Below are 25781 nucleotides of genomic sequence, written 5' to 3'. Positions count from 1 at the left end.
AAACAACCATAACTCAGGTGACTGCACAGTTAACACAGGTTATGAAATAGCTTACAAATTTGTTCATCCACCAATTGAAGAACTAAATGAGAGATTTAGAGAAAAGAAGGTATGGAAGAGCATTTGGGATTTGAAAAGTCAACAAAAAATTAAGCATTGATCTAGAAGTTTGCGCATGAGGGTCTGACAGTAAAGACGAATCTCCACACCCGAATAGCACAGGTCAGCAACATATGCCCAAGATGCTTGTTGGCACCATAAATCCATCTTCATGCCATGGTGTTTTGTTCGGAAGTACAGAGTATCTGGAGTTTTTTCTCAATGGCGAGTGTGATACTGAGAGACTCGAGCCTTCAACAATGGTAATGGTGGAAAAAATGATTGAATACCTATAGTAGATAGGAAAAATGAGGAATCACATGGCAAAGGCTAGCTACCTCTTACAGAAAATTTGGTTGGCAAGAAATTTACTAGTTTTTGAGGATAGAAGATAAGAATGTGAGGAAGTTTTAACTCAAGCGTTGAATTTTGTTGAGGAATTTGAAAGACATGGAGCTTATGGTCGTCGAAGATGAAGCACAAGGGAAAAGATGGTGTTCACTTTACCTTTTACCTGAAGTCCCTTTTAGATAATTGTATTATGGATATTTTTGGGAGTCCCCTTTTTTATGTTCGTTTTGCACTTAGGTACTGTAATCAAAACCTATTTATAATTGCAATAATAGTAATGTCTTTGAAAAAAATAATAGTGTATGTATCAAAATTAAAATTTTCTAATTCTTGCTTTTTCTGAAAGTGAAACTTGTCAATAAAAAAGACAATTCATCATCAAAAGTTAAGTTAGAGATTTGAAGTACGAAAGTAGTAAATTTCTTTACGTAATCACTAATTGTGTTTTTGTACCATCTCTCCCATTCATTTAGAAAGGAGATCTCAACAACATCTCTACCAAAAAAGAGTAACTAATCCATCTCCAAATGTGGAACTACTCAAAAGGTAGTTGTTAACTCCACCTTTATATTTATAAATACCATTCGAATTCCAATCTACTAAAAAACTTGCCTAAAATCCTTGCTGCTAACTTAAGTATTAAAGTTTCTTGTAGATACCATCCCTATCTCCTCACAAGAAATTCGGACGACTTCATTTCTATAGGAGAAGATGTCGGATCTTTCACCTAAAGGTGTCTGGATCTCACGTTCAAGTTCAAATCACCCTGGTCGAAAAAATAAGTATTCTAGTTTTAATAAAGTTAGATTCTTGTTGGATATCATGTGTTTTGTCCATCAAAGTGCTATAAAAAAAATTATAAATTAAAATGTGAGAAATATTATAGATACAATTTTTTTTTTGTGAATTAAGACCAACTAAATTGAACCATAAAATTTGAGTGAGTAGGTGAATGAAAGTAATGAAAAATAAATAAATAAATAAATAAATATATTAGATCAACTTAGTTAACATTACTGAAATATCATGTTAATGAAATATTAATTTTTTATTTTTATGTAATAAATTTATTATAATTAAAAATTAGGAATAGAAAAATACTAATTTAGTATTATAATATTTTTATATGCTACTTTTAGTAATAACCGTTATCATATTGTATTTCCGATAATTGAGTTTGTTCCAATTATATTCATTACATCAATATTTATTTCTATTTCTACTATTTTTAGTATTATAATTTTTTTCGAACTTAATTATAATCATAACATTATATTCTCTTTCAAGACAACTATTTATCGAGTTAAACCCCACTTTGATTTCTGAGATTGACGAGTTGTATTGATTTGGTTCCTGATTTTTTAATTGTTACAATTTGGTCCTCTAGATTTAAAAAGGTGCACTAATATAGTCATTCATCAGCACCACTAGTGAGATAGCTCAAATCTTGCCATGTTAGACATATTAAAACAATATTGTACATGTTTTGTCGCTAAAAGAGCACTAAGTGATATCATTTCAGGGTTTAAACAATATTAAAAGGGAGGAATATAACATTTTAGTATTGTTCAAACCCTCAAACGACGTTATTTAGTGCATTTTTTAACGCCAAAATGCATATCACGTCGTTTTAATATGTCTAGCGTGACAAAACTTGAACTACGCCACTAACGGTGTTGCGTTTTAGCGACGGAAGATACACGAAAGATTACATTGGTGCACTTTTTTAATTTAGAAGACCAAATTGTGGCAATTAAAAAGTCAGGGACCAAATTAGTGCAACTCGTCAATCTCAAGGGCTAAAATGAAATTTAACTCCAATTTTATCCTCAAAGTTGTGAAAAGAAACAAATTAAATTTATTTTTTTAAGCAAAATAAATTTTAGTTACTGTATAAACAAAACTTGAATATATTGTATTAAATATATTTTCTTTTATATTTTTGGGTATATATTAAAAATATATATATTGTATTAACCTCATATTTCTTTTTTTTGGGGGACATTGTATTAACCCAATGTAAATGTTGCCTTCCTTTTGTTTTGGTTATTAATGAGGTTTTTTTTAAAAAAAAAAACGTTTTGGTTATTAATGTGGCCTTCTAATACCTGAATTCCATTGGGCTTGATAGATAAAATTTACGACAGGCACATTTTTTCATACCAGATTGGATATAGGCTTGTTTACAAAAGAAGGTTCAACGATGGCATGGTCTATGCTCATCCAAGGCCCAACTCTGGAACAGGAAAGAGCGGCTCTTCCTCACTCCTGCGGTTTGTCCAAAAAAATAAAATAAAGGAAGCACTCCTGCGGCTTGTTTTGCGCCGACGTCGGTGTGTGAAAATGAGAAGGCAAGTCCGATGACTGAGGAGCTTTTGATCCGCCGCCACAAATCGCATTGCGCCGCTCGTCTCCGATCGTCCAAAATGAAACTGTGAGCAGCTTCTCCTCAGGCCAAACAAACCGCCAAGAACCAACTATCACTTGCTGCCGCCAGGCTATCCGTCTTGCGCGGCTTCGCTTCTGCCACATCTTCTCTCGCATCTCCGTCAAAGACCACTGCGTGCGAGTTCAAGTTCGGTGGCTTTGGTGGTTGTCTCTGCACAACATTCACCCTCGCCAGTTCAAACCCTTCGCCTTTGCTTCGATATTAGAGGTCACTCGTTGCATCGCCATAGCCGTTGTTCGGCTCATCTAAGTCATCTTCGTCTTCTTGCTTCTCGTATGTTGGTGAGAGTGATTCTTGAATTTCAGTTGTTGCTATTGATGATTCCATGTTTGCAACAACAAATTTTATCTCCGAATCTGGATTTGCTATCGAACTGTGATCTGGTCTTTTTGACTTCAAATGTTGATCTGTGATGTTTGCATCTGAATCTTGATCTGCAATTTTTCCTTAATAGAACTTTGCCAGGGCTCGGAAAATAGTTTCTGTATTTTCGAAAGACATTTCTCTATGAATGTGAATTTGCAATCCATTTATAAAGCAAGCAACTAAAATTTCATGATCATGCATATGAACAAAATATTTTTTTTTTTGAAGAGATGCATATGAACAGAATTTGCATGAAGCCATGAAATTGTCATAATATTCGGTAACATTTTAGTTTAGATGATATTTGAGCTTGCCAAACCACTCTAGAAATTGGATAGAGTGCTCAATGAAAGCACCACTGTAATAGGTTTATTATAATTAGAAAAGAAAAGATTTCATTAGTTAAAAGAGAATTTCAGGAGAAGGAGAGATGTCCCAAGACATTTTACATTTCACAATTCACATGTTCACTAATTTAGTATGACAATACTTATTTCCTATTTATACTTTTTTTTAGTAATATCGATTATCTAATTCTCTCTCTCTAATAATTGAGCCGAGCCCAATTATACTCATTACATCCGTACTTATATCTATTTATACTATTCTTTTTGTATTCGTTATCTAACTCTTATCTATTTCTATTGTCTATTCATTAGGTTAAACTCAATTATACTCGTTGCATCTTAATAGTTGTATTATGCATATATTTCATCTTCAATATATGGTTTAGTTCTTGTTGGTTATCATGAGATCTGTATGCCAAGTGTTGCACAAGAAAACCTACTATCCTTATGAATGAAACCCAAATCATTTTCACATTCATTTTCACATTTCTGAATGCTTCTGATACTGTTTACTGTATGATTATAGAAGACATGGGAAAAAGGGCAGATGTTTTGGATTTTGTTGTTTCAATTTGATTGTTGCTTTAGTTTTGTCTTCCTTCTTCAATTGTGGAAATCCAAAATTGTTGTTTGAATTGTGGAAGTCCGAAATTGTTGTACATGACCTGTATTCAAATTGTTGTTTATTTGATTATTCTTGCATATAGCATTTTGGCATTCATTTTACTTCATGATTCTCATAAGCAGAAAAGGTATTTGATATTTCTCATCCATACTTGTAAATCACATTCTTTCTTAATGCTTAAAATTTCAGTTGAGGAAGGGAGGGGAATAGGAAGTTGACTACAGCGGAATGGTGATCTCCAACAATCCCCACAATAAGGAAATAGCCATAAGGAGGAGGATTGCTAACATGTAATTTTTCCTCAATCCTATTGTAACTTAATTGCTAGATTAATATGTCATGTGGGAAACATTAGGTTCAAACGTATTTTTGCATAAATATATCCATGTTATACCAAATTTGTTCAATAATGTTTACTTTACTGTGTATTCATAGATTTAATAAACGTGAAGATGATTTTCCTTCTTTGAGAGAATACAATGATTATTTGGAGGAAGTAGAGGACATGAGTAAGTTTCAAGTGTCTTGTTTACAAGTGTTTCACAGATTAAACATTTTTCCTTTTTGCTTTATTGAGAAGATTTCTATCCCATATCCACCATTTGCAGCATTCAATTTGATTGAAGGAATAGATGTTGCTGCTATTGAAGCAAGAATTGCTAAGTATCAGGAAGAAAATACAGAGCAAATAATGATTAATCGGGCCCGAAAGGTATTTCTGAGTTGTAATGCCTCTTCGTTCGTCTTTGTCTTTGGCGTCGTCTTCTGTCTTCTGCTTCTTCTTCCTCTCCCCTCCCCTCCCTTCTTACCGCTGTTGGCTCTTCTCCCTCCAATGCCTCTGGCCCATTCTTGATCTTCTCTTTCCTTTTCCTTTTTCTTTTCTTTTTCTTTATTTATTTTTAATTTATTTTAGAAGTATGGATGTGTGATATAATTGATTAATGACTTAGTGCAGTTAATAATGTGTTGAGGTTGGATTTTTTAATTTTTAGTTGCTGTTTTCTGTTGAAGAAGAAAGGAGAAAGGAGGTTAATGATTTTTCTCTTGAAGATGAAGGGAGAAGAAAGGAGAGGAAATAGGGGAAAATTGGTATTTTATGAAAAATGTATTTATGTCTCTTGATTAGTGTCTTCACAATCAAACAAACTTAATATGAGACTGAACTATTGTGTCTATGACTCTATGTATAGCTATGTGTTTGTGCCTTTGTCTCAAATTTTGAGACAGAAACCAAATGGAGCCGTAAGTATTAACGTTATTTCCTTTATTGACAAAGTTCACAATTTCAATCTGTGGTTCATCAAGGGCATGACTAGAAACTTCTAGAATTTCATCAATCGGTGAAAACTCATGTTGTACAATATCCCACATCATTATTTCTCCTTCTCTTTTTGGTCTTTATATGTATGTATTTTGGCCTATCCAAAAGGTAAGGTTGATAAAAGAAGATTGGTTTGCAAAAAATTAAACATCTCACCTGGAAAAAAAGCAGGAAAAACAAATAGGCCATATGTTGTATGTATTGGAGCTGTGTTCTCTATGTGTCTGAGCCGTGTATGCCATGTTTTGAGCAGTGTCTAGCTTGTATCTGAGCTTCAAATTGACATTTTTAAAATGGGGCGAACGCATGCAGACACACCATTTCTTAGGTGGGCTTCAAACTTTTGTAATGTATCGTTGTGTTGATAGGAATTGAATTACTGAACAGGCTGAAGAATTGGCTGCAGCTCTGGCAGCAAGCAAGGGCCAACCTGTACAAACAGACAATGATGCGGTGAGCATTATATTGCTGATCTATTTTATTTTCGTTATTAACTGTTAATCTTTTGGCATGATTTGTTGAACTTAAATCAATTTGTTTTATTATTTTAAACTAAGTTTATATTCATTTTTATTAAGTTACTTTCTGCTTTTTGCATTTACAAACATATAAATTATCATTGAAAACAACCATTTCCCCTTGTGTTAGAATTGGGTGGCTTTTTGATATTTGACAAACACTAAAATAATCATTGTAATCCCAAACAAATAAAGAAATCCCCATCAGTTTTCTTTTCTTTTCTTTTTAATAAAAAAACCGAAATGAATATGGTTGTTGAGAAATGCCAATAGCAAATCCGTCAAGTGAGGAAACACTTGATTTGTTGTTATGTCTTAACAATTGTCGAGAAATATGAAGTGAAAATAAAATAAATAATCATTTCTTAACAAGCTCTAGCATTTGGAGAGTGGAAGTGGAAGTGAAGTGCATAAGATTTTGCATTAATGGGATGACAGAGAATAGTGCTCAGACTAAGGTTGTGAAGATTTCATTATGTATATACTTCTCTAAAAATTACGATCCACATATGGTCTCATTGTTTCAGTTCCAGTAGGTCCTGCAGTGTTACTTTTGTCCACCCCATCTCCCATCAAATGTATAAAATCAAAGTGACCTCTTTTACATGCAATTTGGTATTTCCTCCAGTTCAATATCCATCAATTCAGAGAAAATTCTTTGGTTCAATATATCTGTTATTCTCACTTTTTAATATAATATTTATTAATTATTTCATGTTTACCCTCTACACTGTTAAGCACACAAACAGCAAAAGATTTACACTATAAATTAGTTGTATGATAAGGGGCTTTTGATCAATAGCTTTGTAATTAATTCTTGAATTTATTGTTAAGTAATGTGACAAGGAACCAAAGTGACCCATATTGTGAAAAGGAGGGAGTAATATTTTTGGGATACTAATTGTAAGATTTTTAATGGGAGACTTATTAAAGAATTCTGACTTCCAAGTGTGTTTAAATCTTTGATCCTTGAAGATGTTCATGCTGCAATATATGCATTTGAGTAAGTTTCTCTTCTCTGCTCTCTTGGAAATAGGCTGCAAACCAAAATTCGCAAGCAGGGTTTGGTGCAGCTCCTCAGGGACAGTATGCACCTACATTTGCAGGACAGCCAAGACCCACTGGCATGGCTCCACAACCTTTACCTCTTGGTGGTGGTGACATGTTGGGATATGCAGATGATGAAGAAACAATGCGGCTACGAGCCGAAAGAGGTGCAAGGGCTGCAGGATGGAGTATGGAAATAAGCAGGAAGAGGGCACTTGAAGAAGCCTTTGGAAGCATGTGGGTTTATTAAGACATTTTCAGAGGATGCAGGACATCATGTTTCATTTAAATTCTGAGGACCTGCACATATTGGCATGTTCATTGTCATAAGATATACACATTATGCTGTAATTGAAATGGTGGAGAATGTAAAATTTTGTGCATTTTTGTGTCATCCTTTTCAATTTTATTTGAGGATCCTTAAGGTCGTTCCTTTTCTTTTTAACCATTTCTCTCCTTTTTTTCCCCAACAATAAAAAACTTAAATACCAGAATGTAAAAAAATAAACAAATAGACAGACATGCTTCTCAATACTAACCAGAATATTTCCTTGTTTGGCAAACTTAATTGAATTTTGGATCATCAGCTATCATGTCAAATTCATCATCCAAATAAAGGCACTGATCACCGTTCATCAAATTATGAAATAAAATCTTCCTTGAATTCCAATTAAACCTGATTTTCTCTGTATGCAGGACCAACCAAAGAATGTTACGTGTATAGTATGGAGTTTGGAAACATTAAGAAGTAATTAAAAGTAGAGTGTAAATTTACTTATCGAACTCGTTCACGAAATTTTTCTTCTCATTTTAAGCCAAAGCTAAGGAAAATTACAAAGAAAACATTGATCAACTTACCGCAAAATGTCCTTTTGTGTCCTGAAACCAATTCGAGTTCTGAGATGTGAGCTATCTGTTGCCAATCTTCCCCTGTTATCCTTTTGCATCGCTTCTCCAACATTGGACTTTTCTCAATTAATAACTTGTGCAAGTTTGTTAATTGTCCAAATCTACTTGGCAATGATTTCAACTCAGGGCAGTAACTGATGCGTAGTTCTTGAAGAGAAGTCATGTCTCCTAACCATTCTGGCAATGAATCTACATTGTATAGACTCAAAGTTTGTAGGGAAGGGATACCCTGCAAGCCTTCTGGAAGAACTCGATTATGGTCCCCACCGAAGATTGTAACGTGGTGGAGGGTAGTTAGCACATTCATGCTGCTTGGTACAGCCACCAGCTCTGGACAGTATGAGATGTCAAGGCACTGGAGATAAGTTAGGTGTCTCACACCTTCGGATAAAGACTTCCACTTCTTGCAGCGGTAAATGCTCAAAGCTCGAAGTGAGCTCAGACCTTGCAGAACATTTTCTGAGAAAGTCTCAAGCTCATCGCAATATCCGATTTCTAAAGTTTGTAACAAGGTGAGGCTGCGCAATACATCCGGTAATGCCTTGAGATTAGGGAAGTAGTCAACGCATAGTGTCTCAACATGATCCAAATTATTCACAATTTCTACTGGGAAGGAAGCCATGTCTTGAATTTCAAGATTCTTGACAGATGGAAGGCATGGCAATTTAAATTTGGGAACAGATGAAATACTAACTTCTAGAAGATTAGGCAGCATCTCTGCTCCTTCAACTTTCAACATCGAGATCAAGTTTGGCAACCCATGTAGCATTAGTTTCTTTAAGGACTTGAAAGCCTTCTCCTCAAAGCCTTCATACGAGTCATCATCGATGTGTTCCACACCTTCCATTCCACGTATAGAAAGATAAGTTAAATGAGGTAACTTACCAAGTGGAGGAAGTTGCTCACAACTTTTGCAGTGGTGAAGTGTAACACTGACTAAGCTCGAGAGAAGTGAGGTATTTCTCAACCAAGGGGCCAATTGTGTTCCTCCATAACCCTTCATCCCAAAACTTTTGAGATTTGAATGAGGCTTGAGGCCATTAAGCACCTTTTCTGAATCTGCATTATTATTGCCCCAGGACAAGTATAAACAATTCAGGTTCTTTTTACTAATCAAATTAGCAGCTCTAGCATCAATTTCCCTGAGGACATTCTCAAGTCCTTTGATATGTAGCTTGCCTCCAAGATTAAGATCGCGTAACTCGGCTATGCTAGACCCAGCTTTTGAATCCACAATGAAAGTACTCAATGTCTTGAGACATTTCAGTATACCGATTTTCGAGGGCATTGATACTAATGACGGACACCTTTGAATGGAGAGATGTCTAAGATCTTGTAGGCATGTCAAGTGTTTAGGTAAGGAACGGAGATAAAAGCAAGAATACAGTTTTAGAACTTGCAATTTTCGCAGCATAGAAATACACTTAGGCAATGTTATGATCAAACTATTGCAAATATTTAAGTACCTCAAGTGTGTTAAGCTTTTGAGTGCAGAGAGTTGCATAGAGCTCATGCTTAATGCTCGGAGAGAATTGAATGGTGGCAAGCCATGTGAATTAAACAAAACAAACGAATCAAACTCAATAAAAGTCCTTAGGGATTCAACTTTCTTGAAGGCACCCATGTTGAATTTGGATTCTCCATCCAAGCCTACCAAACTTATATGGTGGAGTCTACTTGACAGATTACTCAAGTTTGCAGACTTAGAAACCTTACACTCTTCCCCTACAATAGATTGAGCAAGTTCATGGAATAAATCATGAATCTTGAATGTAACATTTCCAAATAAATCATCCTTCACTTCTTCAAAAAATGATCTCTGACACAATTCATCCCACACATCGTTGCCAACATGCTCAACCTCCAAATTTCCTTCTGACTTAATAAGCCCATTCGCCATCCAGAGATGAATTAGCTCTTCTTTCAAGATTCGAAAGTCTTCAGGGTAAATGGCACAAAAAGAAAAGCACCGTCTTAGCGACAACTTCAAATTAAAGTAGCTTATTCTCAGAGCACGCATGATCGCATCACCTCCGGATATATTCCAAATCTTACTTTCCTTTATATCAAGCCATTGTTGTTTCTCACTTTTGTTGCGTAGAAGGCTTCCAAGTACTTTGGATGCAAGAGGGGAACCTACACATTTTTTCACAATCTCCTTTCCTATCTTTTCAAGCTCTGCACTTTCTTCGTTATTGCCAAATGCATGGTGTTTGAACAATGACCAGTTGTCATCCTCGGACAAAGGTAAGAGGCGATGAATAGAGCATGTTCCCATGATGGATGCAACACTTTCATTTCGAGTAGTTACCAAAATTACAGAACCTTTTACTCCGCTTCCACATTGTAACATGCATTTCAACTTCTTCCATTCTTCTTGATCCTCATTCCACACATCATCTAGAACAAGTAAATACCATTTGCGGAGTAGCATCTCTTGAACTTTCTTTTGCATTGATTCTAAAGTAGAGAGGTTGGGGTTTTGTAAGGTGATGGATTCTACAATGGACTGCAAAATTCTCATTATGTTAAAATCATTGGAAATGCAAACCCAAATTCTGAGGTCGAAGTGTTTGATTACACAATCATCGTTGAAGATCCATTGAGCAAGTGTTGTTTTTCCAAGTCCTCCAATACCAACAATGGGATAGACGGAGAGCTCGTCACTGTTGCCAGAATGGCTTAAAAGAAACTTCAAAATCTCATCTCTGTCTTGATCTCTTCCATACATGTGCTGCTCAGTTCGGACAGAACTCGTCTGGCGCCATTGATCATCTTCTTGTTGCCTCTCTGCAACACCTGCACGCAACTCAAACTTCCTCCTCTCTTCATCAATCTCATGGAATCTTTTGGTAATCTCTTTCATCCTCCTACCAATGTCACGACGAAACAGAATGATCCTGGGATGAAAACAGGCAAAGCACATAACATGTGCCTTAAGCACTAGACGGTTGGATTCTATTGAACATTCATCTAAGATATCATCAAGCACATATGCTGCATCTGAAAGCTTCTGCAGCCAAAGCTTCACAGCACGCTCTGTAATTTGCTTCTCTTCAGCATCTTGGAGCACTGCATGGATTGAACTGAGGTTACTACATAGCTTTACGGTATGTGATTCAACCCCCCAAATTGTTGCAAGCTCATTCTGCACAAAAGTCTGCAAGTTTCCAATGACAATTCCAAGTAAAGCAGTAGCCATGAGTGTAGTGTGGGGAGGAATGCTCAAGCGGTATTGCTTTGTTTTTGTGCTATATATGTTATATGCTAATTCTTAATGATTGTGTGAATTATATTATTTTCAAGTGGCAAGTTGAACCAAAGCCATGACATCAGAGCCCGCATGATACATTAGGTAGTGTTGGTTCAGCCAATAATACTCGTGCTGTGGTCATTTTTTTTTATCAATTTATGAATATTTTACATTATCGTTTACCAAACAAAATTTAGAACATTTCTACCAGACAAAACATGTAACCGTTTTTTTAACAAAGAATTAAATAAAACCTTACTTTTAAGGTTACAATAAATATCTATGGAAACATTAAAACACGTTAATTATAACTAATTTCAACTACTCAGATTTTTCGTTAACATGCAAAATTAACTCTTCATAATTCATATTATAAACACAAATTAGACAAACTACCTCTCCAATCTCCTTAATTTCAACGTATTCCGAAGAGAGAGAGTTACGGGGTGGATGAACAAATTCATGATCGTGCAGCAATTTAAGAAAAAAGATGGCCAGCGACCAGGTTAAGTATTTACTCTTTTATATATATATATATATATATATATATATATATATATATATATATATATATATATATATATATATATATATATCTGTAGAAGATATTACATGCATACAAATAGAATGGTAGCCTAAACCCTTTTAAACTGTTCTAAGTCACATACACCCCGATATGTCAAGTTGTCATTAATCGTAGACTTAAAATTGCAAAAATCGACAACTGGGAAAAAACACACGGGGAATTCCTTGCAGTGAGGATCACATATACCATTTCAGCAGTTCATGCAACAGGGATTTTAGGCTCCCCTAAATTCACAAAAGCTTCTGCCCGTGTCAAGTGCATTGATGCAGCATCCCAAGATACAAGGTGGTCAAGAAATACATTCACATACCTTGCCCTGTCATTCTGTCCAAAAAGTCGCATCAGAATTTTTCAGTTAATATTCTCCTGGAAACTAAGTGATAATCCATGATGAACATACCTTATAATCCAGATAATAAGCATGCTGTACAAAAGGGAAGAAAGCATTTCCAGTTAGTAATGATAAACATAAAGGTTCCTGCGATGTAATTGTATGTACATCCTCATGACCACAAGTTTTGTTGTGATAGAGAGAAAGAGAGATTATACCTCCCACAAATCCAAGTTGATAATTGGCTACATCATAAAAATATTATCAGTTCCAATGACAATAATAAATCAACCAATTTGGAGGAATGTGGAAATTAGCTTACTATGTGATCCCACACAATTGGACAAATGGCATTTGCAGTTTTCACTATGGCTAGTCGTCTTTCTTCTCGCTTCACTAAAACAATCAAATGTGAATATTAGCAATAACCATTGACATTATTAGAACAAATATCTGGAAAAGAATTGTATCAACAGAATAGGAAAAAGACAACTGATAAAAGATTAAATCAATGGATTATTCACAAACAACCTTGACAATTTTAAGCACAGGAGGATGATAATGGAATCCTAATGACATTACGTTTATGGAAGAGGATATTGAATAAAATATCTATAAAGTGCAATGTGAAGTCGATTAATCATCTAATTGATAAAACAAAATTTAGGATTTCTAAATTCAGATTTCTGTTTTATCATATACCTAATGCATATTATTAGGGCATTATTCTTTGCATACATGGGCTCACATCAATAGGACTACATTATTTGACCTAGCAATACATATTAGGCTGATCTTTTCCTATTATCTATAATCATATTTGGTGAATCTTTCACCTTTGTTTATTCCTTAATCCTAAAATTATAAATATTCGATAGTTTAAGATAATATACTTGAACATAGTTCTATCAAACACAGATCATCCAAACAATTGTTCCATATTTGAACTGGGAATGAGGAAAGTTTAGCTCTGCCTCAGGAATAATAAACAAAAGTATTCTACATAATGGCAATGAGGGTTTAAGAACCACACCAGTAAAACAATTTGAACATCTTACTTTTTGAAAAAATTGATTTACTTTGATAATGTTAGACTGGAATCAGAAATATTTCTTTTTTTATTCTTTTTATTAAAAAAAAATACGCGCCCGCAGGGGGGACAAAAAGTACTCAAGAAATGTGTTTATTGACTAAGGATCTTGATTAGCATGATCAAAGAGACCCTTACTCTCCAAAATATCACTGATCCTAGCTGAACTAATCCTTTTTTTCTCTTTATTTACTGTCAACTGAAATCTTCTAGAAAACCTGTGTGTCCTTCCATAGCCACACATGTATTATAGGGGAACTCCAATGGTTATATACACATATTAAGATCATTTATGAATTCTGTGCAACCAACATATTATTTTTTAAGCATTGAGTAGACTTACAAACTAGCCAAACCCAGCCAGAACCAAATAGTGTGAGGGAAGCTTCTACAAACTTGTCTCTAAAGTTTGTAAATGATCCGAAATCTTTTTCAATCTGTTGAAGAAGACCTAGCTCGGGCATATCACCCCCATCTGGTCGCATACACTCCCAGAAGAAGTTATGATTCCAAACCTGAGCGGGAAAGGGGCACAATTAATTACCTGACACAGCTATGATGTGTGTTTTTCTGTTTAAATAAAAAAAGCATTTACAGTCACAATTGCAACTTCTTCATTATTATCAATCATATGAACAAACAAGATTAGCTTAATCATACAGATAGGACTGACAACTTATTTGTTGCCACAAAAAGAAAATGGTTCAAGAACAAGAACAAGAATGATTATTAAGTGTCTGCTTGGTTTGCATATTTTGGCTTAAATATGTTTTTGGTCCCCACTCCCTCCTAAGTTGTTAGGATTTTTTTTCCCGGTATCATTTCGTCCCTCTTTTTCAATGTGAGGTTGTCTTTGTTGTATTAGTCCGTGGATTATCTGGTGTAATTTACAAAGACTGAATGAAAATCCTTAAAATCTTATATAGATCAAGACAAAATATTTAATATTTGAAGTACTATATGTATATTCCAAAATATCTATAAAAAAAACTTAAATATGGACTAGACACAGATTTGAGAAAACGACTCAGACATGGAATAATGCCCCCACCAAAACCATTAATGTAACATCCTAAATTTTTTAACCATGTTAATCATCCCATTTTGTAATGTTTGGTATGATAATAAACAAATTAGAAGTCATAAGGTAGTCTATTGATAAACTTAGGGAAAAATAAGAAATATCACAACATAAAATTTTAATAAATAAAAGTAGATATTTAAAATTAAAAGTTATTATAAAAGTTTAATGATCATTAATAAACACAAGCTTAAGATGCAAAAGAAATTCAAAATCCATAAGATCATTTATAAGTTTAATTATTCAATAATAAATTCGTTATTAATTAATTAAATTCATGGCAAAAACCTAGATGATGCACATGAAAACTAACTTCCCTAATTTAAAATTTGAAAGTATGACAACACAAACTTAAGTAAATTCTTAACCGGCAATAATAACTCTACAAATATAGTCATAACTCATTCCATATTTATCGAATTTAAATGATCTTTGACACTATGAGAAGATGAGAACAATTCCTTCATTCTTTCAGATCACCACAAGATCAATTTTGAATTATGTTAGGGAGACAAAATAGTAGCAAGTTTAGAGTAGGAAATCACGCTATAACCAACCAACCTGACAAATGATCAATTATAAATATCTCCAACTACAGATACATTTGACTTGGTTTAAGGGTCATTTTAAAGCTAACTTGATTATCTATAATTTATTTCCTATTTCCAAATATAGAGAACACTACAGAGCTTGCAAAGTGACACTCTAGAAGAAAGACTTCACCTAAACCCGAATTAGATTTTTCATAACCCAATTTGAACACACCTAAGGAACATTTGAACCTTTTCCGACTCGTTCTAATCTTCTTTTTATAGAAAATCCCTAGGCTATCTATCTCTTGTATCTCTGGTTATCTTTTCAATATGTCATTCGCGTACTTTCGCCTTATGCCCTTATCTCTTCCCACCTCCTCACTCTCATGTTATACTGTCCTTCACTAAACTGAAAGGATTTCCACCCATAGATTCTCGAAGAAAGGACCCTCATTGAACTCTAAGTCATACACTAACTATGGAAATCAGAAAGATGGAGATTTCTTTTGGCGGCAAAGTCAACTAGGTCTCAGAGATCTGCTTTTTGGAGCATGAAGCAAAAATTATCTTTTGATCACATTTGAGCCATATCTCGCAACCTTGATATTTATAGCCAACCTCACATAAAAGACATTTATTTGTAGGCTCAACTTTTGCAGTGTTATCATTATGCATACCCTAAGTTTCAAATACCAGTAATAATCCTAATGATCATGACCGTAGTTATTTTCAAAATGGCTTTCAAGAAGATAAAAGAAAGGGGAAAAATGTTAATTACCCACTATTTTTTGTAAACTATTTTCTATAAATATAGTTAAATTCCGCAAACTTAAATGCTAACCACTAACATAATCCAAGCACAACTTAAGCCTGGTTTGGAAATATTAGGGTGTTACAATTAATGTCCTAATTCTTCTTTTAACCATAATTGTCATGTTTTGTGTTTAACCTACAGCAGTATATATCTTAACATGCTATTGTACCGAAAATCTTAAGTTCTTTGTGGAGACATATACATCATCCCAGTATTGAAGAATGAAGAATGAAGTCCCTTTATGACCTATGTAGCTCCAAAATGAAACTTTCGGTGTTTCTGAAAGTGCTAGTAAATTACTCAGGGATGCTCCCATTTGTATATGTAGTATATTATCATAGCTACTTCGTATTAGATCTTTTTAATTTCCTTAAATTTCTTTCCTTTTTATGGATAAATATAAGTTAAGGGAATTTTTTGGAGTAAATGACACCTAATCAGTACCTCAGCAGCATTGTTGAATTCAGGTAAGGGATTGCCATTGTTGTACGTCACTTTGACTAGTTCATCCAAGGTGTACCCATATAGTATATCATCCTTCTCCAGCTGTTTGTTCAAACCTTCTATAAAATTATGATGATGTTCTCCCCAATGCATGTCAATTGTCCTCTTACTCATATACGGCTCTAGTGCATCCTATAAGAGCATGAAGCAGTGCAAAAGTATAAGACAAACAAACAAAACTTGGAAAAAATACAAGTTCAAGAATCAAATTTGTAATTTGAAATGAAGAAAAATGTTTTAAAAGCTTCCAGTTTCTAAGAGCCACAAAGGTTTCTGGGATTTTTAATTCTTTTTCATGTAAATTATGAGATCTTCATTATTGTATAATATGTGGCGAAATTCTAGTTTTTAGTTTTTTGGTAAATGTTGCACCAAAATCCTATTTATCTTCATATAGAAACATGAAATCCAGTAACTAAGTGATTCACTTACATGTTCATAAGGAGGGGTCCTCAAGCCATAAAATGCAGTCACTTTCGAAGATCTTGAAGAGACTTGACACCTCTTTTTCTGCTTAAATACAATTGAAAAGGAAGATATCAGCACAAATCGGTAAGGAAGTTGCCTTACTGAAGAGGCTCTTCATGTGGAATCAGGAATGACATGAAATCAATTTCATTAATACAAAATAAGTATTTGGCAATTGCCAATACCTATTTAGCTTGCCCAAGTATACAATATTCGTAAGCCTTCACTAACAATTCATAGTTTTCTATCCTAAGGAATGATATTACCCAATAGTGTCTACAAGTTATTATCAACCTATCCCATTTCACACAAGAAAATATAGAGATTTGAAGAAACATAGTCGACAAGCAGCCAAAAATAATACAAAGCCACACAAAAAAGTCATATTTACATGAATTCCATGACTGGAAACCAAACAATATCAACAGAAAGTATGCAGTAAGTCCTACTTGGCAAGACTTTCCTACTTGGCAAGACTTTGTATAAGATGAATTTAGGCCTTGGGTGATTCTGTTGATTATGTTTCTTGTTTGAGAGTTGCATTTTTTAGACTCTCTAGGCGATTCCACAGGCTTCAGAAGAAATCCTACCAAAGTTTACAAGGATAAGAAAAATATATGGTTTTTTGGTTTATCTACCGTTAAAATTATGTAGGAAGTGTACTATTTTTCCATTATTAGGTTTTCTATTGGGTTTTATTAATGAAGGTTATATAATAAGACACAAACTAGATAAAACTGACTTCATTTTATTATAAATTGGTGGGTGCTTGGTAATTTAATTACTTTCACTTGTTTCTTTAGTCTTTGTATTTAAAGGCTTTTCTTGTGTAGCTTGTAAGTTTGCTTCATTCATTTTGAATGTCAAGTGTCAACCACTTATTCAAAAAATAAAACGGAGAGACTAAACTACCATTTTGGTCCCCAAAAGCTTCAGTTCTTTCCAAAATGGACCCAGAAAGAAGGAAATGACATCTTGGCCCATCAAGGATCATCTCTATCGAACAAAATGCACCAAATATGAAGAGACATGCTCTAAAAAGGCTCTAAAGATCAAATTCCGACAGAATTTTTCAAGTTTACTTAGAAAGAAAAATGATATATTTCGATTCTCCAAATTTGATGATTTTACGTTAAGTTGATTTAATTTTACAATTTCTATTATGTGAATGGCAAAACATTTAAAATGAAATTTAAAAAGGGTACAAAAATCGAATTTTAGTATTTTAACTCAATTTTTCTATATATACCTTTTAAATAATTATGCAAATGTTTTTACAAAAATTGGATCAAATGCATGAATTGGTTAGGAAAAAATAGTACATTTTGTAAAATTAAGATCATCTTTGGAGGGTCAAAATGGCATTTTTTTTCAGAGACTATTTTGTCAAAAAATGAATCTTTTGGGGGAACACAAAATGGTAGTTTCTTAACCTTCTATTTTTGTAGAAAATAATTAATAGTTTAAGCATGTTCATGTGGATAATCTGAAACACCTTTTCAATCAAAGGTGAATATGGTTCATGTGGTGTAACTTCAAACATCGATCAAACGAGAAATATGCTACCTGAAACTAGATGTTGACAATTAATGTGTGAACACATGCTACACTGGGTGATTAAAGTAATTTTAAAGGGAGAAATTAATAATAAGGATGACAATAAAGTATTAGCCCAAGAAATTTACCATGTGAAGCTTCGGAATCTTGAACTTTGTAGATAAGCCTGTAGAAGTGAGATGACAAGTAGTATGCAGAGGGCTGAAGTAACAAGAACTCATTGCTACTTTGTTGCCTAGCAATTTACACACACAGCATATCAATATGGTTCTGCCCAAGGTTGCAAGAACCAAATCGGTCAGTGAACTAGTCAAGTGACTGGTTCAAAGGTTCAATGGTGTAACCAAGTGAACTGTCATCGAACCAATTTAATTAAATATAAAATAAAACTCTTTAAAATATATCAATATTAATTTCTAGATATCTAAATTCAATGATTCAATAACAATAAAATTCAAAATTTCACATTCCCAAGTAATATTTTGTCTATTTCATTCCTAAAATTTCACATTCAAGTTCATCCCATCAAAGTTCTTAACTAAACGCACATAACTTAAAAGATCACTAATTAATGTTAAATAACAAAAAAAAGCAAAACAGGGCCTCTTCTAATTAATGATAAACCACACACTACACAGTCATGGGAGTTTCTTGTATTGCACAGGAGGAATGGCATGAACACAGCATGGCAGAAAGGGAGATATGGTGAAAAAATGGAAATAGAATCATATATCTGTAAACAGAATAGCCAACAAAATCAGAACCACATTCATTAACAAAAACAACAGCCACCAACATCAAAAAATCAAAATCAAATTCATGGGGAAAAAATAGAATTTTAAAATATGAAAAATTACATTATCAGAAACTAATTATTAATTAGCATGAAATCAAATTAATGAAGTAAAATGCCAAAATCCAAGCAGAAAAGGAGAGAGCAGTGAATCTTACCAGGGACAGGGGAGAAATGGCCGGAGAGGTGAGAGATGCCGGCGAAGAGAAGAGCAGAGATGCGGAGTAGCAATGCAGGACGGCGACGGTGCAGGAGTTGAACGGAGCAGCGAAGTTGGCAAAGGAAAAGGGAGAAGATGAAGTCACAGAAGTGCAGCAATCTAAGGTTGGGACTTGGGTCTGGGTACTGGATAACAACCAAGAGTAATTACCAAGGTTGCGAGAACCGAACCGATCAATAAACCGGTAAAATCACTGGTTAAACAGTTTACCTGTTCGACCGGAGTTCAATCGGGATTCAACCGGTTTAATTAAATATCACAGCGCTTACCAAAAAAAATTAACTCAGCTTACAAACTTTCATCACAGTGCTTACAAAACTACTCAGCAAACAAAATTAACTCAGCAAACAAAAAATTTATGAATAGAATTAAGTCAATTAACTCAGCAACAGAATTATCACAGTGCTTATGAACAGCAAACAAAAATTTTATGAACAAAATTAACAAACTACACAGCATTTAATATTATCATTGTTTATGAACAAATATGAACAAAATTATGAACAGCAAACAGACATTTTATGAACAAAATTCACAAATTACACAGCATTCAATATTATCAGTGCTTATGAACAAGTATGAATAAAAAAATGAACAAAATTATGAACAGCAAAGTGACTGTTTAACAAACTACACAGCATTCAATGTTCTCAATTTATCACATTACTCACCGGCTGCGAGGAGGAAGGGCAGTGGCAGAAACACAACGGCGACACAGAGAGAGAGAGAGCTCGAACAGAGGAGACGGCCAACGAGCTTCCAAACGACGGCGAGGGAGCTTCCAATCACGGCGACACAGCTTCCTACAACGGCGACGGATCTTCTACGGTAACGGTGGAGGCTGCGTGGGTGTGGGGAGCTGCGAGGGCTGGTGCGGGGGCTGCGTGGCTGCAGTGGCGGCAGAGACTGCGGTGGCTGGGGGCGGCGGGCTGCAGGGCTAGGTGGCTGGGGGTTAGGTTTAGTTGATGCTGTATTGCTGTGTAGTTTCAGAGAGGAGAGGATAGTTGATGCTGAGTGAGTGCGTATGGGTGTGGGTGTGGCTGTGTTAGTTTCCTTCTTTAGTTTTAGGGTTTTGCCGTTTTGTTTTTTTTTTTTCTAAAGCCCAAAACGGCACTTTGGGGAGGATTACCGAACCCGAAGACCTTTAAAAAATTGGCCGGTTTTACTGGTTCATCGATTAACCACCGATTCAACCAATTTTTTTATCGATTTTTTCAAATGATTTTCGAGCCCAATCGGACCAGTCTAATGATCGGTTCTCAATTAATTAGGTTGAACCGAGTTTGATTTTTAGAACAATAGTAATTACCCAAAAATCTTCATCTAGTGTTTTTTGGTACGACAACAGAATTAGATTTTGACCATAGTTTTTTTCATTAGATTTTGTAATATTATTTAAATGAAATTATATATATTAAATATTTATATATCTATAATCTTCTTATATAATAAATCATGCAAAATTAGTTTTTCTATTTTATAGTTTAGCTAAAAAATTTATTATAAAATATTAAAATAGTATAAAATTATTTGTTTATATTATTAGTGTTTCATAATTATATTTCATTTAGTAAAATTATTATAGTTTGAATTACATAATTATTTAAGCCGTGATGAATATTTCATTGCATATTATTATATTTTAGGGTTATGTTATGTGTACACCAAAATCAGTCACCAAAATCAGACATTAATATAAAATATATTTTAGAATATAAATACACATTAAAAATAAATTAAATCACATATATATTTATACACAAATATATTAGTAACTGATTTTAATGAGTAATTTTAGTGTATAAATAATATTTTTTTTATATTTTAATATTATTATACCATGATAATTATTACGTTATATATATTATCAACAAATATTAATGCACATTTAAGCGGTGGTTATATTTAGTACTTCAATAATTATTTCATTCCTTATATATAATATTATTGTGTTATTATATATAAATCGTGATCAATTTCTTATACTAGAATATTTTTATTTTTTTATATGCATTCTTGTATTATTATATTTAATTAGTGTATGTTCCGTACCTTGTACGGGATAATACATAAAATTATATTAAAAATTTTATTAAAAAATTAAATAATATATATAGTAATTATTATTATAAATATTTTATAAAGTTATAATTAAAATCAAACTCTCAAAATTTTTAATATTAAAAATAATTAGTATTTATCTTAATCAATTTGACTTTGTTAAGTGATCATCTCACTCGTTTAAACATCTATTAGGAGTTAGAATCTCATCTTGTGTATATAGCAATCCATTGGCTAGCGATAAACCCTTAATAAAAGGAGTATCAATACGTGGTTAGACTTGGCAGGAGTTTTCGAATACGCAGGTACCCGACCTGTCCATACCCGGATGAAAAGGGTAATAACTTGACCCGAGTCGGGGCAGATTTTGCTCAAGACAGGTATCGTCGGGTGTAGGGTGTACCCGCTCCGAATATATACATATAAACACTTTTTAGGAATTAAGATTTGCCTCACATCACACGTGATTCATAGCTTCAGTCTATACTCTATAGCCATGCAAGATAAACTCAATCATTCTCACCTAAAATCTTCTTCTTCTCGACTTCTTCACAAAAAAACCGCATAACTCCTGTCATGTTGTTGCTGAGTCAATCGCCGCTTACCTATTCATAACTCCCATCTTCCTTCACAGGCAGAGATGGACCCACGTTTAATATAGAGGGGGCATTTGCCCCCACAAATTTTTTAAAAAAAAATTAATACTTATATACATATATACCACTTATTATATTATATTTGTCTCAAAATAAAATATAAATAGTTATTTTGTAATTTTATGTTAAAAAATATTTTGTTAAACTTAACACATAATAATTATATTGTTAAATTTGATTTAGTATAAAAAATAAATAAATACACTCAAAAATTAGTGATAATTAATTTTATTATATTAGTTAATTAATTAATAATTAAATTAAAACTTAGTTTTCTAATTAAATACAACTTAAATTATTAGTGATTTTTTAAAAATTGTTTAAGATAAAAAAAATATTATCTATGTATTAATATACTGTAATTATTTTGGTTAAAAAATTTATTTATACTATAAAAATTATAATAAGTAGATTTGACAATTCAGTAAAATAATTGTTTAAAAATATATATAAAAAATAATATTTAATCATGTTAAAAATAAAAAAAGTCCTTATAAATATTTTTTTGTTATTTTAAATATTATATTATGCGTATGAAATTATTTTTTTATTATTTTAAATATTATAATAATGATTGTGTGTATATTTTTAGTTCTTATCAATATGTATTAAATAGTTCTAATTTTAAATTTTGAATATATCTAAACCAATTTAGATTGATCAAGTGATCGACTTAGTCGTCTGTTTAAATAAGTATTGAGGGTTCAAATTCTGTCTCGTATGTATAGCAACTCGTTGCCAGCCAATTGTAGATTCTTAAATGGAATTCAAATTCATGACGAATTAGTCCTTAACTTGTTGAATATTGTGGAAACAAAAAAAATATCTATACCTAAATTTTATTATATTTTTGTCTCCATTACTAAATTTTTCTGGGTCCGTCACTGTTCACAGCTTATGTCATCATCGCTACACATCCCGTTACCGTCGTTGTTAAGCCTGTCGCCACTATTCTCATGCGAGTTTCTTTTCTGTAAGTAAATTTTCCTCTCTCTCTCTCATTGTGAGTCTGTTAAGTTCTTCTATTCAAACATTGATATTTAAATTATAAAAAAATTGATTTTCATATTTTATAAAATATCATACAGGCGGTAATTGTAAATATGACGCTACTTAAAATTAAATAAAGTAACATAGATAAAACAAATAAAAAAATAAAAAATAACTTAATCTTGTATAAAATTTACCTATAAAATTCTGTACCAAAAAATGAATTTAATTTTAGTATATTAATAATATAAAATATTTTATATAATCATTCAATTCAATTAGATTTATCTATTTAGGTCATTATTGAAAATAAATTTAAGATACCAACATACAATTACTTTAAATTAAGCAACAATTATCAATATTATACAAGGGACACACTATTCCACAAAGAATGATTGCCATAAAGAATAATTTTCCAATTTTCTATACTAACTAGTGTATGAACCCGTGCTCAGCACGGAAAAATTTATAAAAGTAAAAAAAAATTATATGTTTAAATATTTTAAAAAAAACATAAAATAATTATTATGTTAAGAAATTTATAAAATTATTCTCAAAATTAAAGTTTAATTTAAAAATAGTGAGTAATAATTATTTTACACTTTTTTTAAGTAAAATAATTATACATTGATACAGAATTTAAAATAAAATTAAAATATTTATATTAAAATCTTATTTTTTCAAAGACTTCTCCATAAACAACATTGATAGTTAAATTTATAGACATTCCTACGTGATTCATAAGTAAAACTTTTAAATATCTCTTACTCTTAACTCTTGAAAGTGCCACATATAGTTGGCCATGTGTAAAAACTGGTTTGGGCAAATACAATCTAACATGAGATAAAGTTTGTCCCTGAGACTTATTAATTATCATGGCAAACGATACTATTATGAAAAACTGTCTTCGTTGGAATCTAACTGGGACGGTTTCATTTGTTGGTACCATATTCATTTTTGGAGTCAAAGCAATATGATCAACATTGTTATCCGTTAAGACTTCACATTCTATGACATGATTTCCAAGCTTCCTAACTTGTAGCCATGTACCATTACAAATACCACTGGATTGGTCAATATTCCTCAATAACATCACCGGATCACCAACCTTGAGTATTAATTTATATGGAGGCAAACCAGAGCAATTTATGCTATTCAGTAATTCAAGATCTAAATTTTGTGCAGACATCCGATTTTTATCCCTAGTGTATGTTCCCGTGTCCTACACGGGATAATACATAAAATTATATAAAATTTTTTATTAAAATTTAAATAAAAAATATACATAGTAATTATTATTATAAATATTTTACAACTTAAAAATATTAAAAATAATTAATATTTATTTTAATCAATTTAAATTTATTGAATGGTCATTTCATTTGCCCGCTTAAGCAAGTATTTGGAGTTCGAATCTCGCCTTGTGTATCACAATCCATTAGTTAGCGACAGACCCTTAATAAATAGAACATTAATATGTGGTGGATTAATTCTCGACTTGCCAAGTTAAAAAATCTGTAGAAAAAATTGTATTTGTCTTTAAAATAGATTAATTTTTCATTAATAGAAATACTTATGAATTTTTGTCTTTGTTGAAATTTTCTTGGGACAATTTTATTTATTACTATCGTATTCATTCTTGAAATCAAAACAATATGATCAACATTGTTACTTGTTAAAACTTCACATTTTATGAAATAATTTTTAAATTTTCAAATTCATAAACTTATGTCATTACAAAAGTTATTAGATCGATTAATATTTTTTGGAAATATGGTGTATCGAAACACCATCGTTGAGTATTAGTTAGTGTGAAAAGAAACCGATAACAACTTTTGTTATTCAATATATAATTTATTCTATTGAAAAATAAATTAATATTTTCTAAACTTGTAAATACATTTTCTTCTAATTTCTTACACCATTTTATTTGCCAATATTTACTATTAAAAAATAACAAATGACCATACTATCTTACAATATATATGATGTACAAAGTAATTTCTTATCTTAAAATTAATTTTGGTTAGTGAGATAAAATGTAAAATATTTTTTTATTTTCTTACTCAAATTTAAATTTAAATTTAGAATTGATTAACAACTCATCATTTTTTAATTTCAATAAAAATAAATTAGTTAGATGCAAACTATTCATCATTTAATAATTTCAATCATTTAAATTTTAATTACCAAAAATTAGATTAAAAATTAATTATAAACTTAATAATCGATTATATATATATATATATATATATATATATATTAGTACGTAAATAATAATATCCAATGTATTGATTATTTATTTTTTTTGACAGAATTAATATATAATCTAGTGAGAATTGATTTATTATCCAATTTTTTTTATAAATTTTGTAATATGTGAAAATAGTAATCTTATTTTTTATTATTATTTAATAAATTCTTCTTAATTTTTTAATTATGTAATTAACTTAATTAATAATCTTTATTATTGCTTTTATACTAAAAAAATATCAATTTATACTATTTATATATTTTTTACTACTAATAAATAAATAAATATTTGCACTATTATACTTATTGTGCTAGATGATAACTTAAGTTATTTATTTTGTATGTTAAATTTATTAAATATTAAGATGAAAAATTAAAATTGTTCAATAAATTATATAAATAGTCATTACAGAAAAGAAAAAAAATTATATATCATATATAATAATTCTTGATATATAGTGTCATGTATATATTAAAATTCTCTATTTTAATTATGTGAGTGATTATTGTTATTTTCACTTTTTTGTTACATTAGAAAATAATATTTAAAACTAAA

General features: G+C 32.0%; 3 protein-coding genes across 9 annotated transcripts; 1 reads left to right on the top strand and 2 right to left on the bottom strand.

Annotated features, from left to right (window-relative positions):
• The first annotated feature begins 2939 nt into the window (after positions 1 to 2939).
• On the top strand, positions 2940 to 7568 carry LOC130982916 (uncharacterized). 3 transcript variants are annotated; one of them, XM_057907055.1, is made up of 6 exons: positions 2940 to 3172; positions 4427 to 4527; positions 4673 to 4746; positions 4846 to 4949; positions 5946 to 6011; positions 7113 to 7568. In XM_057907055.1, exons 2-6 carry the CDS (start codon positions 4466 to 4468, stop codon positions 7371 to 7373), a joined length of 567 nt encoding a protein of 188 aa, XP_057763038.1. In that variant the 5' UTR covers positions 2940 to 3172; positions 4427 to 4465; the 3' UTR covers positions 7374 to 7568. The 3 variants fall into 3 exon arrangements, with proteins under 3 accessions (XP_057763038.1, XP_057763037.1, XP_057763039.1); XM_057907054.1 differs by having other exon boundaries at positions 2943 to 3180; XM_057907056.1 differs by lacking the exon at positions 2940 to 3172 and adding an exon at positions 3883 to 3924.
• LOC130982913 (putative disease resistance protein RGA4) lies at positions 7334 to 11474 on the bottom strand. Its single transcript, XM_057907048.1, has 3 exons — positions 7982 to 11474; positions 7663 to 7809; positions 7334 to 7423 (listed from the first exon to the last, which is right to left on the bottom strand). The coding sequence occupies exons 1-2, from the start codon at positions 11232 to 11234 to the stop codon at positions 7688 to 7690; spliced, it is 3375 nt and encodes a 1124-aa protein (XP_057763031.1). The 5' UTR covers positions 11235 to 11474; the 3' UTR covers positions 7334 to 7423; positions 7663 to 7687.
• A 384-nt stretch (positions 11475 to 11858) lies between these two features.
• Positions 11859 to 20291, bottom strand: LOC130982914 (superoxide dismutase [Fe] 3, chloroplastic). Of its 5 annotated transcripts, none has more exons than XM_057907049.1 (10): positions 19934 to 20291; positions 19201 to 19387; positions 18378 to 18519; positions 16657 to 16737; positions 16165 to 16356; positions 13636 to 13807; positions 12525 to 12598; positions 12421 to 12447; positions 12272 to 12295; positions 11859 to 12195 (listed from the first exon to the last, which is right to left on the bottom strand). In XM_057907049.1, the coding sequence occupies exons 3-10, from the start codon at positions 18468 to 18470 to the stop codon at positions 12070 to 12072; spliced, it is 789 nt and encodes a 262-aa protein (XP_057763032.1). In that variant the 5' UTR covers positions 18471 to 18519; positions 19201 to 19387; positions 19934 to 20291; the 3' UTR covers positions 11859 to 12069. The 5 variants fall into 5 exon arrangements, with proteins under 5 accessions (XP_057763032.1, XP_057763033.1, XP_057763034.1 ...); XM_057907050.1 differs by having other exon boundaries at positions 18378 to 18484; XM_057907052.1 differs by having other exon boundaries at positions 11860 to 12195; positions 16657 to 16734.
• Between the last annotated feature and the right edge of the window lie 5490 nt (positions 20292 to 25781).

The sequence above is a fragment of the Arachis stenosperma genome, chromosome 5, assembly GCF_014773155.1.
Source record: "Arachis stenosperma cultivar V10309 chromosome 5, arast.V10309.gnm1.PFL2, whole genome shotgun sequence".
NCBI classification, from domain to species: domain Eukaryota; kingdom Viridiplantae; phylum Streptophyta; class Magnoliopsida; order Fabales; family Fabaceae; genus Arachis; species Arachis stenosperma.
Note: the sequence above shows the minus strand (reverse complement) of the source record. Positions and strands in the feature narration are given on the sequence as shown.

Excerpts from the sequence above, each read along its gene's own strand:
- LOC130982916 (XM_057907055.1), top strand. The coding sequence starts at position 4,466 with ATGGTGATCTCCAACAATCCCCACAATAAGGAAATAGCCATAAGGAGG. Across the intron at positions 4,528-4,672 it reads AGGAGGAGGATTGCTAACAT|ATTTAATAAACGTGAAGATG; the intron begins GTAATTTTTCCT and ends GTGTATTCATAG. Across the intron at positions 4,950-5,945 it reads TGATTAATCGGGCCCGAAAG|GCTGAAGAATTGGCTGCAGC; the intron begins GTATTTCTGAGT and ends ATTACTGAACAG.
- LOC130982913 (XM_057907048.1), bottom strand. The coding sequence starts at position 11,234 with ATGGCTACTGCTTTACTTGGAATTGTCATTGGAAACTTGCAGACTTTT. Across the intron at positions 7,810-7,981 it reads ACACAAAAGGACATTTTGCG|AGAAAATCAGGTTTAATTGG; the intron begins GTAAGTTGATCA and ends TCCTGCATACAG.
- LOC130982914 (XM_057907049.1), bottom strand. The coding sequence starts at position 18,470 with ATGAGTTCTTGTTACTTCAGCCCTCTGCATACTACTTGTCATCTCACT. Across the intron at positions 12,599-13,635 it reads TGGCTGGGTTTGGCTAGTTT|TGAAGCGAGAAGAAAGACGA; the intron begins GTAAGTCTACTC and ends TGATTGTTTTAG. Across the intron at positions 12,296-12,420 it reads TCAACTTGGATTTGTGGGAG|CATGCTTATTATCTGGATTA; the intron begins GTATAATCTCTC and ends CCTTTTGTACAG.